This window comes from Psammomys obesus, unplaced genomic scaffold (genome assembly GCF_907164565.1).
Source record: "Psammomys obesus unplaced genomic scaffold, mPsaObe1.curated_primary_1811, whole genome shotgun sequence".
NCBI classification, from domain to species: Eukaryota; Metazoa; Chordata; class Mammalia; order Rodentia; family Muridae; genus Psammomys; species Psammomys obesus.
Window position 1 is genome coordinate 64,045 of NW_026594377.1, and position 12,673 is coordinate 76,717.

At 53.6% G+C, this 12,673-nt stretch overlaps 1 protein-coding gene across 1 annotated transcript; it reads right to left on the minus strand.

Moving 5' to 3' along the window:
• Positions 1-566: 566 nt before the first annotated feature.
• On the minus strand, positions 567-11,082 carry Plvap (plasmalemma vesicle associated protein). The gene is made up of 6 exons (XM_055618889.1): positions 10,668-11,082; positions 7,649-7,745; positions 6,859-7,568; positions 6,284-6,341; positions 6,124-6,205; positions 567-1,169 (listed from the first exon to the last, which is right to left on the minus strand). Exons 1-6 carry the CDS (start codon positions 11,031-11,033, stop codon positions 1,163-1,165), a joined length of 1,320 nt encoding a protein of 439 aa, XP_055474864.1. The 5' UTR covers positions 11,034-11,082; the 3' UTR covers positions 567-1,162.
• Between the last annotated feature and the right edge of the window lie 1,591 nt (positions 11,083-12,673).

A 12,673-nucleotide genomic window follows, 5' to 3' on the forward strand; every position in this document is an offset into this window, starting at 1 on the left:
CCGCGCTGGGTAGAAACTGGAGCCAGGAGATGGAGCCAGGGTGTGCTACACACAAGCACTCTAGCGGAGTTGCAGGGCTGGCCCAAAAGGCGCACATCAGCGCAGCTATTCACTGAAGACTCATCATTCTCTTCTATGTGAAGGAACACACTGTCTGCTGCCCTTAAAGGTTAGGACAGGGCATCGGATCCCTGTGTGCAGCTGGGGGCCACCATGAGGGTGCTGGGAACCAAACTCAGGTCCTCACCAGCACCTAACCTGCTGAGCCACTTCTCCAGCCCCACTGGGCACAGGTCATCACAGCCCTAGGGAGTCTGAGTTAGCAGGATCCAGAGTTCAAAGCCAACCTGGGATACATATTGTAACCTTGTTTACAAATAATAGCACATAAATAGGAACCAGTCAAGCATGGTAGGCCTTTAGTCCCAGCACTCTGGCTGAAGGCAGAGGCAGAGGGATCTCTGAGTCCGAGGCCAGCCTGTTCTACAGAGTAAGCTCCAGGACAGCCAGGGCTACACAGAGAAATCCTGGTTTGGAAAAAACAAATAAACAAACAGAAACCAATCTTCAAAGGACTTCTTGGATATTTATTGTGTGCCAGCAATACCTTTAAGGGCTACAAGGAAGGCTGAATGTGGGAAGAATCACCCCAGGGCCCTATGAAATCCTCAGAGCACCCGCAACTGCAGTCTAGGCCCTTCATTGTGGGGAGGAGGGGAGCCTGGTGATGCTGGAAAAGGCTTTAAAGCCCAATGAAAATCCTGGGGAAGGAAGCTAGAGCCCTCCAGGGGAAGCCTGGAAACTCTTAAGGCCTTTACCTTTACGGGAGCCTGGAAACTCCCAAGGAAGCTGGAAGCCAGGCTTCCTTCTCTTACCTCCAGGCTCAGGATGGGGGAGATAGGAAGCCTGAGAAGTTGCCTGGAGTGGATGCTTTGTGCACGGATCAGGTGCCCTGCCAGTCACTGCAGAAGAGGTTGATGTGACGTCACCTCACAGCAGTATGCACCTTAAAGCCAGTGTCTGGGGGACGGCGGGGACTGTGGAGAGGATGGAGGTTGCTGGTGGGATGGGAGTGGGTACAGCGGGTATCCTGCGCCACTGGCATCTGGCTGCCCCATCCACAGGTGAGTCAGGCACCCAGCGTCCTGCAGTAGCTGCTTCCTCAACCACTGGGAAAGGAAGAGGCAGAAAGCTCAGAAGTCAGCAAGAGCTGAGAGGCCCAGGGGCTCGTCTGCAGCAGGGGCATGGCATGGCTCTGCTGTCTCCTGCGTAGGCCTAATCTGGGCCCCAGAATCCATAGCAATGTGGGGCTGGGGCTCCAGGTTAGACCCAAGCTCCTAAATCACCATGAGGTTTATCTATTCCACACAGTTGGAAGAGACTGAGGTTCAGGAAGCCCCAGTGGTGGGTCTCCATGTGCAGCCCAGGCTGGCTTCAAACTCAGTCCTGTGTCTTGTTTCTTTCTTTTATTCACTCCCTCCCAAGACAATTCCATACATTCCATGGTACCCAGAATACTGGGTACCCCAGTAACTCAGGACCAACCAAGCCCACAGCTTCAAAACTGACACCAAAGTCTCATCCCTCCAACAGGGCATCAGCCCCATCTAAGTGCCAACAATTCCAAGAGGCTTCCGCCCCATCCCCCCACAGCGTCCCTTGGACTGGAATGCCCTCCCCCCTGGGCCTGGCAGAGGAGCTCCAGTGGGGTCAGGAGTGGTGCTGAGGCATTTCCTGGTAGGGAGGGGGGTCTGCAGCAGAGTCTGGTTTCCTCTCCCCCTCCCTTCCTTCCCCAGCTCTTCCCTGGGGGCCCCAGGCCTCTCCTTCTGGCTGGCTCTGGTCCCCTCCCTGACTGCCTGATGACCTGTTCTTGCCTAGGTCACTCCCCCTACCCCAGTCAACCAAAGTGAACCCATGAGTCTCCATGTGGGCCAAGCCCTGTGCTGCCCATAGCTTTCTGGGACCCCCAAAGTCCTTGGATGGCCACAAGGTAAGTCTCAGTTTCTGTCACTTCACTGCCCTCCTCCCTGGCTTAGGTCCCTTCCTCAATGAGCTTGTCCTGACCCCTGTGGAGGATTCCAGTAGAGTCTTCCCACAATGTCAGAATCTAAAAATAAAATAGTAATAATAATAATAAAATCATGGGCCAGCAAGAGTACTCATCAGGTGAGTATGCTTGCAGCCATGCCTGGTGATCTGAATTTAATCCCAGACCCATATGGTAGGAGAGAATCCATTGCTACAAGCTGTCCTCACATGTGCTGTAACATACACACCATCATAAAAAGAAATTGTGGAAAAGGTCATAAGCTACATCTTCTTCCATGTAGCCTGATGCTTGGCTGGTATGATCATGGAGTTTTTTAGGCCTATCTTCCTTTGTTTGGTTTTGAGACAGGGACTCACTGTGTAAGCTAGGCTGGCCTCAAACTCAGAGCCATACACCAGCCTCTGCCTCCAGGGAGCGGCGACAGCCACAGGTCATCATACTGGTCCAGGTAAGGTATCTCAGAATATCAGGCCATTACGGAGTAAGTCTGTCAGCAAGACAACTGGGAAGTGGAGGCTGAGAGGCAGAGGCAGGAGAATGGCTATGTGGGACCCTAGGCCATTTCCTGACAAGGCTCCTGAGGTGCCAGGCCTCAGCCTGCTGCTAGCCTGTGGCTCGGCTGGTCTTATCTGGTACCCTACACTGTCCCTCGACCACTCTGCCTCTGGCTCCTCAGGGCTGAGACCTAAGGGTACCTATCAGGACTTACAATGGCAGAGGATGCAGGAGAATCAGGTGTTCAAGGCTCTGTGGAGAGTCTAAGGCTATGCTGGGTGACATAATACCTTTTCTCAAAAAAAAAAAAAAAAGAAAAGAAAAAAAAGAAAGAAACCAACAAAAGAGAAAACAATAAAAAACAATCCCAGCTGGGGGGGGGGGGGCACACACCTTTAACCCCAGCACTCATGTGACAGAGGCAGGTGAATCTCTGTAAATTTGAAGTCAGCCTGGTCTACATGGTGAGATAGATACTGTCTCAAAACAAACTAATTAATTAATGATACCAACTTGGATGGGTGTTTACCTTTTTTTTTTTTTTTTTTTTTTTTTTTTTTTTTGTATTTTTGTATTTCAAACTAGGGTTTCTCTGTGTAGCCCTGGCTGTCCTGAAACTCACTCTGTAGACCAGCTGGCCTCAAACTCAGAGATCCCCTGCCTCTGTCTCCCAAGTGCTGGGATTACAGACGTATGCCAACTTGTACTTTCAGAGTTGATGAAGGAGGGTTCTGAGTTTGAGATCATCAAGGCTGTGTAGCCAGACTTTGTCTCAAAACAAAACAGAACCTGGCTGGAGAGGAGCACCCACCTACAGAGTGAGATAAGGGAGGCAGTGAGGAGGGAGCAAGGCTGAGCACTACCCTCAACTCTGCCAGGTGAGGAAGAGGCCTCTTACAGCCAAGGCCCCAGCCCCCAGGGGAAAGCACTTCCTGGCACCCCAAGGATGACCGGGGCGGAGAGCAAGGCCTAAGTGAGCATTGTCCATCAGCATGGGCGCCACTCAAGGTAAACAATGTCAAAAGCTTCCCCGGTTGAGACCGGACAGTCCTGGGCGGGGAGCCCGGCCCTGTGCGTGCATGACCCTGGCTGGGTCCTCAGTTTCCTCCTCTGAGAAGTGGGGATCAGAATAGAAACTTCCCAGCCAAGAGGGCGGGTGGAGGTGGAGTAGCTTGCCAGGGTGCAGGCCACTCTCTTGTCTCTTTATTTTTTAGTATTTCCTTTGCTCTCTCCCACCTTCCTTCCTTTCTTTAAAAAACAAAAAACAAAAAAAACTAAACTATTTACTATGTAGTCTTGAACTTATAATCCCCCTGCCTCGTGTTCCAAGTGCTAGGTTTATAGGCCTGCACCTCCACAGCTGACTCCTTTCTGTCCTAACTTTTTGCAGGATGATTTGGAGCTGGAGATGAGCCCGGCTCTGTAAGTCAGAGCCTGGCTCAGCAGCAAGTCCCTCACTGGCCTGGAGAGTGCTTGACAGCAAGCCTGCTGCAACTGCAGAGGACCTGAGTCCAGGGCGGGGGACCCAGAGCCCTCTTCTGGCCCCTCTGGGCTCTGGGTCCACACATACACACACAGCAGATATGGTGGTGTATACCAGTCGCATATGCTGAAGTGGTAGAGGCAGGAGGACTGAGTTGGAGGCCAGCCTTCATACTGGGACATGGTGTGATACCACACACCTTTGATGCTAGCACTTGGGAGGCAGAGGCAAGCCAATCTTTATGAGTCTTAGGCTAGCCTACAGAGTAAGTTCCAAAACAGCCAGGGCTACAGCGGAAGACCCTGTTTCAAACAATAAATAAATAAATCTTTTAAAATCCAATCAATAGAAGGAATTCTCTTGTAGTTTACCACCAAGACACTGTGGCAGACACAGGTCTGGTGACCATGAAATGGTGGGAGAGAGCTGAAATCTAGGTCTTGAGACCCAAGAAGATTTGATTAAAAAATCCCAAAGACTGTGGCTGGAGATACAGCTCAACATTTAAGAGCACTAGCTGCTCTTTCAAAGGACCTGAGTTCAATTCCTAGCACCCACATGGTGGCTCAGAACCATGTATAATGGCATCCAATGCCCTATTCTTGCATGCAGACAGACAGGCAGACAAAGCGACCATATACATAATGTCCCAGAAGCTGCCTTCACAGATATAAGATTCCCAGGTAGCCCTGCATGGGCTTGAACTTGTCTTCCTGCCTCAGCCTCCTGAGTGTGGAGATGGACAGGTGGGCCCAGGACTTGAGTTGTGACCCAGTCTCCCAAGTGTTATGACCTATATCAGTAGCCAGAGCTCTGCAGGGGGCAGTGGCCTGAGTCACCTGCCCAGAAGACAAACATACCAGTGACTCCAACTGGGCGTTGACGAAGCATGAGGGGTGTGGGCATTGGGCCAGGACTTGACCGAGTGCCAGATGCCCTGGTCACACTCAGAGGACAGCCCTGGTCCCTCTCTTCACAGTCACCATTTAATGGACTTCATCCTACACTGCCTTTCTTATGCTGTGGCCGAGGCCTCCTGCCTCAGCCTCCAGAGTATGACACCACTCTGGCTAAAATGTCTACTTATTTCCTTATTTTTATTGTATATGGGGTACACCTATGCCATGGCTGGAGTATGGAGGTGGCAGACAACGTTTGGGAGTCCGTTCTCTCCCAACGTGTGGAACATGAGCGAAAATTTGGGCTGTCAGGCTTGGCAGCTCTTTCACCTGCTAAGCCTCCTTGCCTCTCCAACCTCCATTCTGTACTGGGAAGCCATGAGGCTTCTGGGGCACAGGAGGCAGCTCAATGACAAGCTTGCTCGGGGCAAAAGGACCTGAGTTCCACCCCAGAGCCCAGGAAAAGGAGTTGAGTGTGGTGGGTGGGGCACACCCCCGTGGCACTCTTAGCTGTGCAGCTGGGCCTACTCAGAAAGCTCTAGGCCAATGAGAACCCTGGATCAAAAACCATGATGGCTGGGTATGGTGGCACACGACCTCAGCCTTGGCATGCAGGGCCAGATCTCTTGAGTTCCAGGCCAGTCTGGCCTACATATAGACCCTGTCTTAAACAAACGGCAGTTTGGTATGGTGGATGGGCCAGCAGGACGGCTTGGCAAGCAAAGCAGGAGCCACTAGGCCTGCTAATCTGGGTTCATTTCCCCGGGACGGGTATGGTGGGAAGTTGTTTTCTGACTTCCACATATGGCACATGTTGGTCCACACACAGAATAAATAAATAGGGAAAAAAGTAAAACCGTAGTGAATGACTACTGAGGAGCCAAAGCCGCAGCTACATCTTCACATACACATTTGGGACACACAGGCTATGAGACTCATATCTCACCATCTCCACTCCATCCACGGAGCCTTTGTGTTGGCTGTTCCAGCTGCTCGGGACACCATTCCCTGCAGCTGCCTCCTCTCCACCCTCCAGCTGGGAGGCATTCCCCTCCCTCCGAAGCCCTGCCTTGCCTGTCTAGAGTATGGTGGCCTTGGCATACCCGCCACGCCTACCATACAGCAGGAGTGAGCTCTGCCTCTCTCCAGCCTGATCTGGCTTCCATCTTCTATGGTTCCGGGGCTGAATTGCTCACCTGGGTGGGACAGCAGGGTTGAGCACCGGGAGCCGCTGGGACTCCAAGATCCTTTTCTTGAATTCCTCCAGGCTAGCGGGATCTACAGAAAAAATGAGGGTCTGTGTGAGCAGCCAAGGAAAGGAGAGCTGGGCTGGGGACCCCTCTGGCTATCACTCACCAATGGGCGGAGGGTTGGGGGCAGGGGCTGTGAGTCTCGGCAGGATTACTGGCTGCGACTGTGGGAGGAACCGGAGAGAAGTTTGAGAAGCTGGTCCCTTCCACAAATGCCTAAGCTACCTAGCTGGATGGGGTTTTGTCGGGGACGTTTCTGTTTGTTTGTTTGTTTACAGACAGTCTCTCTATGTAGCTCTAGCTGACATCGAACTCACAGATGTCCTTCTGCCTCAGCATGCTGAGTGATGGAATTAGAGGGGCCCCGTCGCCAATCCCACCCTAAGGAACTTAGGTCCTAACCCAAACTAACCTGAGACACCATCGGGGAAGCTTGACTTAGGCTACCACAGACCCGAGGTCACCTGCAACCGTCACCCGTTCCCCCTAGTCCTTCAATTGTACTCAAACCCACTCCAAACCCGGTTTCCGCCATTCCACCAAAGCGGAAGCCTACCCGACCCAGCTTCCCTCTCGCATTGGCATCCTCCGGCCTCAGCTCCCACCTACCCCCAGGCTGACTTTTTCAGGACCCCAAGCTAAACCCGGGGCACCCGACCCCACCCGGCGAGCCGGGCCCACCTTGGCCTTGAGGCAGGTGTCCAGTGCGTTGATGCGCACGTCCACCTCGGTGCGCAGCTGCTCCAGCTCGCGCTTGCGAGCCTCCAGCTCGCGCTCCAAGCCTTCGCGCTGCGCGCGCAGCGCCGCCTTCTCCTCCAGCGCCAGCTGCGTCTGGCGCGCGCACTCCGCCCGCAGCTGGCTCTCGCGCGCCTTCGTCTCGGTCGCAGCGCGAGCCTGCGCCTCCTGCGCGCTCTGCGCCGCGCGCTCCAGCTCTAGCTTCTGCCGCCGGAGTTCCGCGTTCTCGCGGGTCACGCGCTCAATACCTGCGCGCAACTCACGCGCCAGGTCTCCCACCTTGGAGCTCATGATCTCGGGCAGCTGATCGCACAACCGGCGGACAGACGAAATCTCGGGCACCAGCGAGGGGTAGTGGTAGCCCAGGTTATCCAGGGAGCGCCTTATCAGGGAGTCCCGCCACACGGCCAACGCGTCTGCGTGGAACTTGTCCTGGTCCAGGGGAAGGCACAGGGCCTGTACCTTGCGCAGCTGCTCCTCCGACACCTGCTGCTCCTGCTGCTGCCGCTCCCGCGCTTTGCCACAGGCCTCCAGCTGCTCCTCCGCCAGTCGCTTTCCAGCGTGCAGGCTCTCCTTATCCTTGGCACATACCGCCTTCTCTTTGGCCACCTCCATTTCCAGTGTCTTAGCCTTCTCACCCAGCTTGAAGAGCAAGGCTGGTGCCGGGGACAGATGGAGGATGAGCGGGCCACTGAGCTGCATCCCTTCTCCCTTCCCCGCCAGGACCCGCACTCACCTTCGCACGTCTTGTTGGTCTCTTTCAGCTGCTCCTGGCACTGTTTCTCGCTCAGGATGATGGCGACAATGAACTGGTTATAGGCCTTGTAGGTGATCTGCAGGTGTGGACACAGCACAGCTTAGCACCCATCTCCAGGGCTGCATACACAGTAACCATCTCAACACCCCTAGAGGAATGTGGATCTAAGGAAGCTCCAAAGGTTATACTAGAGCTGGGGCTGAAGCTCCATTGGCAGAGCGCTTATAGCTCAGTTGTTGGAGTGTTTGTTGGGTTTGTAGCTCAATGTGTTAGGTGCTTGTAGTGCAGTTGGTAAGATGCTTGCCCAAGATGCACAAAGCCCTGGGTTCAATCCCCAGTGCCTCATAAACCAGGTGTGGTGGCTTTTACCTGTAACCTCAGCACTTAGGTTGAAGGGGGACAACTGCCATGATTAGAGGCTAGCTAGCCTGGGCTACAGAGAAAGACTGTCTTTCTTTGTTTGGCTGTATATCTTTGTTTCTGTAATTCTGGCTGTCCTGGAACTCCTATAGAGACCCTAGGGTCCTCCAACTCACAGAGATCCTCCTGTCTCTGCCTCTCAAGTGCTGCTGTTGAAAGTTTGCACTACCATGCTGGGCAAGACTCCCTCAAGACACAGTTGGCAGAGTGCTTATAGCTCAGTTATTAGAGTACTTGTAGCACAGTTGCTAGAATACCTGCCTGGCAATCAGACAGCCCTAGGTTTTGTGCCTACCACCACAAAGCATGTTGTGTATGCCTGTTCCAGACAAGGAGACCATAAATCCAAGGTCATTCTGGTCTACATAGCAAGAGTTATCTCAAAACAAAACCAAAAAGAGAAGAGGCCCAAAGTAGAAGAGGAAGGAAGGCAGAAAAATCACATTTCTTTGTGCCATTGAGAAGTAAAAGCCAAGACAGAAAGCACTAGGGTTTGATTCAGGTGGCTTCTGGGCTCCTCTCCACTGTGGGGAGGCGGCTTGCCAAGAAACTCAGTGGCCTGAGTCAGATGATCATGTACCCAGGCTGGAATTTTTTTAAATGTAGAAGGAGGGTTGGGATGTAACGCAGTGGTAACGTTCCCATTTAGCAAGGAGGAGTCTCTGCGTCAGGGTCAGGTTCCAGGAACAGTGTGTAAATTAGTTAACTGAAAACCAGAAGCCTGGGCCCAATGTTCTCCAGAGGAAGTCTGGGAAACCAATTCCGGTGGGTGAGTATGTCAGCCATGATGCTGACCTGGGCAGTAAGCACCAAAGCCCAAGAGGCCACAGGCATCTGTCTGAGAAGGGGCCTGGGCTTCAGGGTGCCTATTTTGTCAAGCTAGTCTGAGGGAGGACAGTCCTATCCTTGTGTCTGAGGGAGGAGGCTGCATCTTGGTGATGGTCTGAGAGAAGAGATCGCCTCTATCCTCAGGCAGTTTGGGACCCTGTCCTCTACAGGGGAGTCCTTGATTCACCTCTAATTTAGTGGCTGCCAGCACCCCTGCTGCTGGACCAAAAGCTACCGCAGCCTACAGCCTCTTGTTCTCCCTGTGAACAAGGGGGAGCACGTGTCCGGGGCTGTGTGGGAATAGCTGTCTCCGGGATCAAAGCTCTGTGACAGTTCCAGGGCCCAGAGGGCTCGGTCCCTAGAAAAGCTTCCTGCTAGGGCCTCTGATGACCCACCTGGGCAAGGGCACAAAACGTCTTTTTACCACGAAGTAGTCAAAGACAAAACAATCTCCCTCTCTCCCCTTTCCCCTACTCTCTGACAGTGTCTTCTCTAGTTCAGGAGACCCTAAAGTCCTGCTTGCTGCTTCAGCTCTCAAGCATTAGAGTGGCAAGTGTGTGCCAGCGTGCCTACTAGTAGCATTCCTTTTAGTTGTGTGCTTGTGTTGGAGTGGACACAGGGCGACACACATGCTGGGCCAGGGCGGAGCTCTGACCCACGCCCAAGGCTGTTCATCCTTGCTGCACTGAGGGAGAGCCAAGCCTTCTGAGTCTGTTTACTGTCCCTGTGAAGCTGCCTTGAGCAGGCACAGGGCAGGCACAGAGTCATAGAACCTGTGAGTGCCCAGGACACCCAGCTAAACCCCAGTTGCAAGCAGACAGTGCTAGAGTGCTCCTGCCCCCACTTTCACCCAGAGCTCTGCCTCCGAAGTGGATCGGCCTAGCCATGGATTTAATGAATTCCTTGTTTATTCCAAGAGACATTTTGTTATTACTCTAAATGACCAGAGAGCCAGGCACAGGGCGTATGCCTTTAATCCCAGCACTCGGGAGGCAGAGGCAGGAGGATTTCTGTTAGTTTGAGGCCAGCCTGGTCTATATAGTGAGTTCCAGGAAAGCCAAAGCTACAACCTCAAAAACAAACAAATAAATTGAATGATCAGGCCTGAGAGGTGAGTCAGCTGGTAAAGGCGCTGCTAAGGGTGACAACCTGAATCGAACCTCCAGGCCCCACAGAGAAGGTTGTCCTCTGACCTCCACACACAGGTCATGGCATGTGGGTAAATGCATACATGTGCAATAAATAAATTTAGCTTTAACAATCAAGCCACCTGAAGCAAACTCTTTCTCGGCAGGCAATGTTTGCCATCATGAAATCATTGTCACAAGAGTATCACCTATATGTTGAGATTCCTCTCAGCTCTATGGGGTGACACACATCTATCCACGCAGCCCTCAGGAGGCTGAGGCACAAGAATTGAATTGACACAAATTTAAGGCAGGCCTGGGTTATATAGTGGCACCTTGACTAGGGAGGGGGTTAGGGAGAAAGAAAGGCTGTAGATCAGTGGGGTAGCCTATACCACATATATTAGGCTGAACCAATGGCCTGTCATTCCAGTGTTGGGAAAATGGAAGCAAGATGTTCAGGAGCGTAAGGTCATCCTTGACTACACAGCGAGTTCTAGACCAGCCTGAGATGATGTTGTAAATTAAGAAGCAGGGAAGGGAGTATCAGATTTCTTCACATAGAGCTTAGTATTTGGGGGGTGCCCAGGGCTGCGGCCCAGGGCGCACAGACCGCCTCTTACCAGTTCGCTGTGGCACTGGCGGAAGCTGGCATTGATGCGCTCCAGCTCGCGCCTCGCGGTCAGCAGCTGCTGCATGACGGAGTCCTTGGCGAGCACGGTGATGTTCAGCTGTTTGCTCAGGTTAGCCTGTGTGGCCGACAGCCCCATCAGCTGGCTATACAGGTTGTCGGCTCGGATCTCGGTGGCCCGCAGGCTGGACTCGGTGGTAGCATGCACGTTGCCGTAGATCATGAAGAGGACCAGGCCCAGGATGATCAGGAACTGGATGAGAGACACGAAGAGGAAGAAATAACGCAGGTAGTACCAGCAGCCGCGCGCCCCATCCCCAGTGCGGGAGTACGGGCTGCGGTCCATGGCGAGCCCCATTTGCTCAGTGTACTCTGGACGCGCTGTCCCGCCTCGCCTGCCTGGCCAGATCTGGGCCGCGCCAGGCAGAGGGGAGTGTTTATATTACTTCTCTTAATGCTTCCTCTGCCCGGCTCCTTCCTGGCCAGGAGGAAATGGGGGCTGTGGGTTATCACAACACTCCCACCCGGGCTGTTGAGGACCTGGCGGACTGAGCAGCCGTGATAGATGGAGGGTGGGGCTCCCCACTGGGTGACCAGTCCGGCTTCCTCTGCCTGGCCCGGCCTCAGTTTCCACGACCGCCACCTCCTTAGGTCAGCCAGACAGTGCCCTCTGCCCCTGGGATGCGTTATCTCACTTAATCATAGCCCCGTGGCTAGGCCTGTTGTGTGGAAGAGGAAACTGAGGCACAAGTGTGACAAGAGACTGGCCCAGGCTGTTACTCTGTGGCAGGCTGGGTTCTAAAATGCCCAGGTGACTTGGGTGCCACCGATCACATCCCATAAAATACACCGGTCACCGTGGGACAGCTCCCAGGCACAAAGACATACTCATACTCACACAAAGGAGTTTTGGATTCAAGGCAAAGGATTGTGGGTGGGCCTTCCCCACCCAGGAGCTCCAGGGACGTTTCCCAGAACACACTGGCTAGTGGTGCTCAGTCCACAGAAGGACCTCACTAAGACCTGATTCTTGAGCAACAATGGCACAACCTCCTTCAAATATTCCACCAGCACACAAAGTCATCTCCAGAGTGCACTGGGATTAGAGTCTGGTTCAGCAATAGAGGCCCTGCCTAGATTACCCCAGTGAGGGGTGGGGGCCAGTGGCTCAGGGGTGGAGCCCCTGCCTACATTCCTACAAAAAACAAACCAACAAACAAAAACTGTGTGGTCCACAGTGGGTCTTGGAGTGGGAAAAGGGAAGAGAGGCCTCATTATCTCTGGCTAAGGCTGCTGCAATCTGCCTCAGTTTCTCCCTCTATGACAAAAGTGTCCTTATATCAGCTGGGCACAGTGGCACACGCCTGTAATCCCAGTGCTCAGGGAGGCAGAGGCAGAGGCAGGCAGATCCCTGTGAGTTAGAGGCCAGCCTGGTCTACAGAGTGAGTCCAGGATAGCCAGGGTTACACAGAGAAACCCTGTCCTGGGGCGGGGGGTGCTTATGTTCTTAGCCTGCTGTGATTTCAGGGTCCCAAGAGATGTCAGTGACCTTTGTTGGTTGGTGAAATCCCATGTGGAGATTTCTAGGATCTTTGTGGGACGATGCCCAGACAGGTATGAGATTTCAGGGTCACACAAAAGGATTGTGGGGGTGCTTTGACCCCCAAAAAACATCGGAAGAATCTTGTGGAATCCTTTAGCTGCCTACTGCACTGCCTGCTGTCCCTACTTCACAGGCAGCCCTGACCTGTTGGGGGAAGGGACAGGATCTGGGTAGGTGGCAGATGTCCTCTCTGCGGTCCAGCAGGGAGAAAGCCATCAGGACCCAGAAGCCGAGGAAGGGATGGGATGGAGATGGCGCTGAGCGGGCGGGTGTGGGGTTGGGAAGGAGGAAGTTCCCAGGGGCGGGCAGGAAACCCTTTTGACCTTTGGCCTTTGCAGCTACCCGGAGATTCTTGATTCTAGACCCTTCCTGGCCAGCCGCCGGGTGGGGGTGGC

Bases quoted from the DNA above. Each gene is read 5' to 3' on its own strand.
- Plvap (XM_055618889.1), bottom strand. From the start codon at position 11,033: ATGGGGCTCGCCATGGACCGCAGCCCGTACTCCCGCACTGGGGATGGG. The intron at 7,746-10,667 runs GTAAGAGGCGGT...CCACACCTGCAG, and splicing joins GCCAGTGCCACAGCGAACTG to ATCACCTACAAGGCCTATAA. The intron at 7,569-7,648 runs GTGAGTGCGGGT...CCCCGGCACCAG, and splicing joins GACCAACAAGACGTGCGAAG to CCTTGCTCTTCAAGCTGGGT.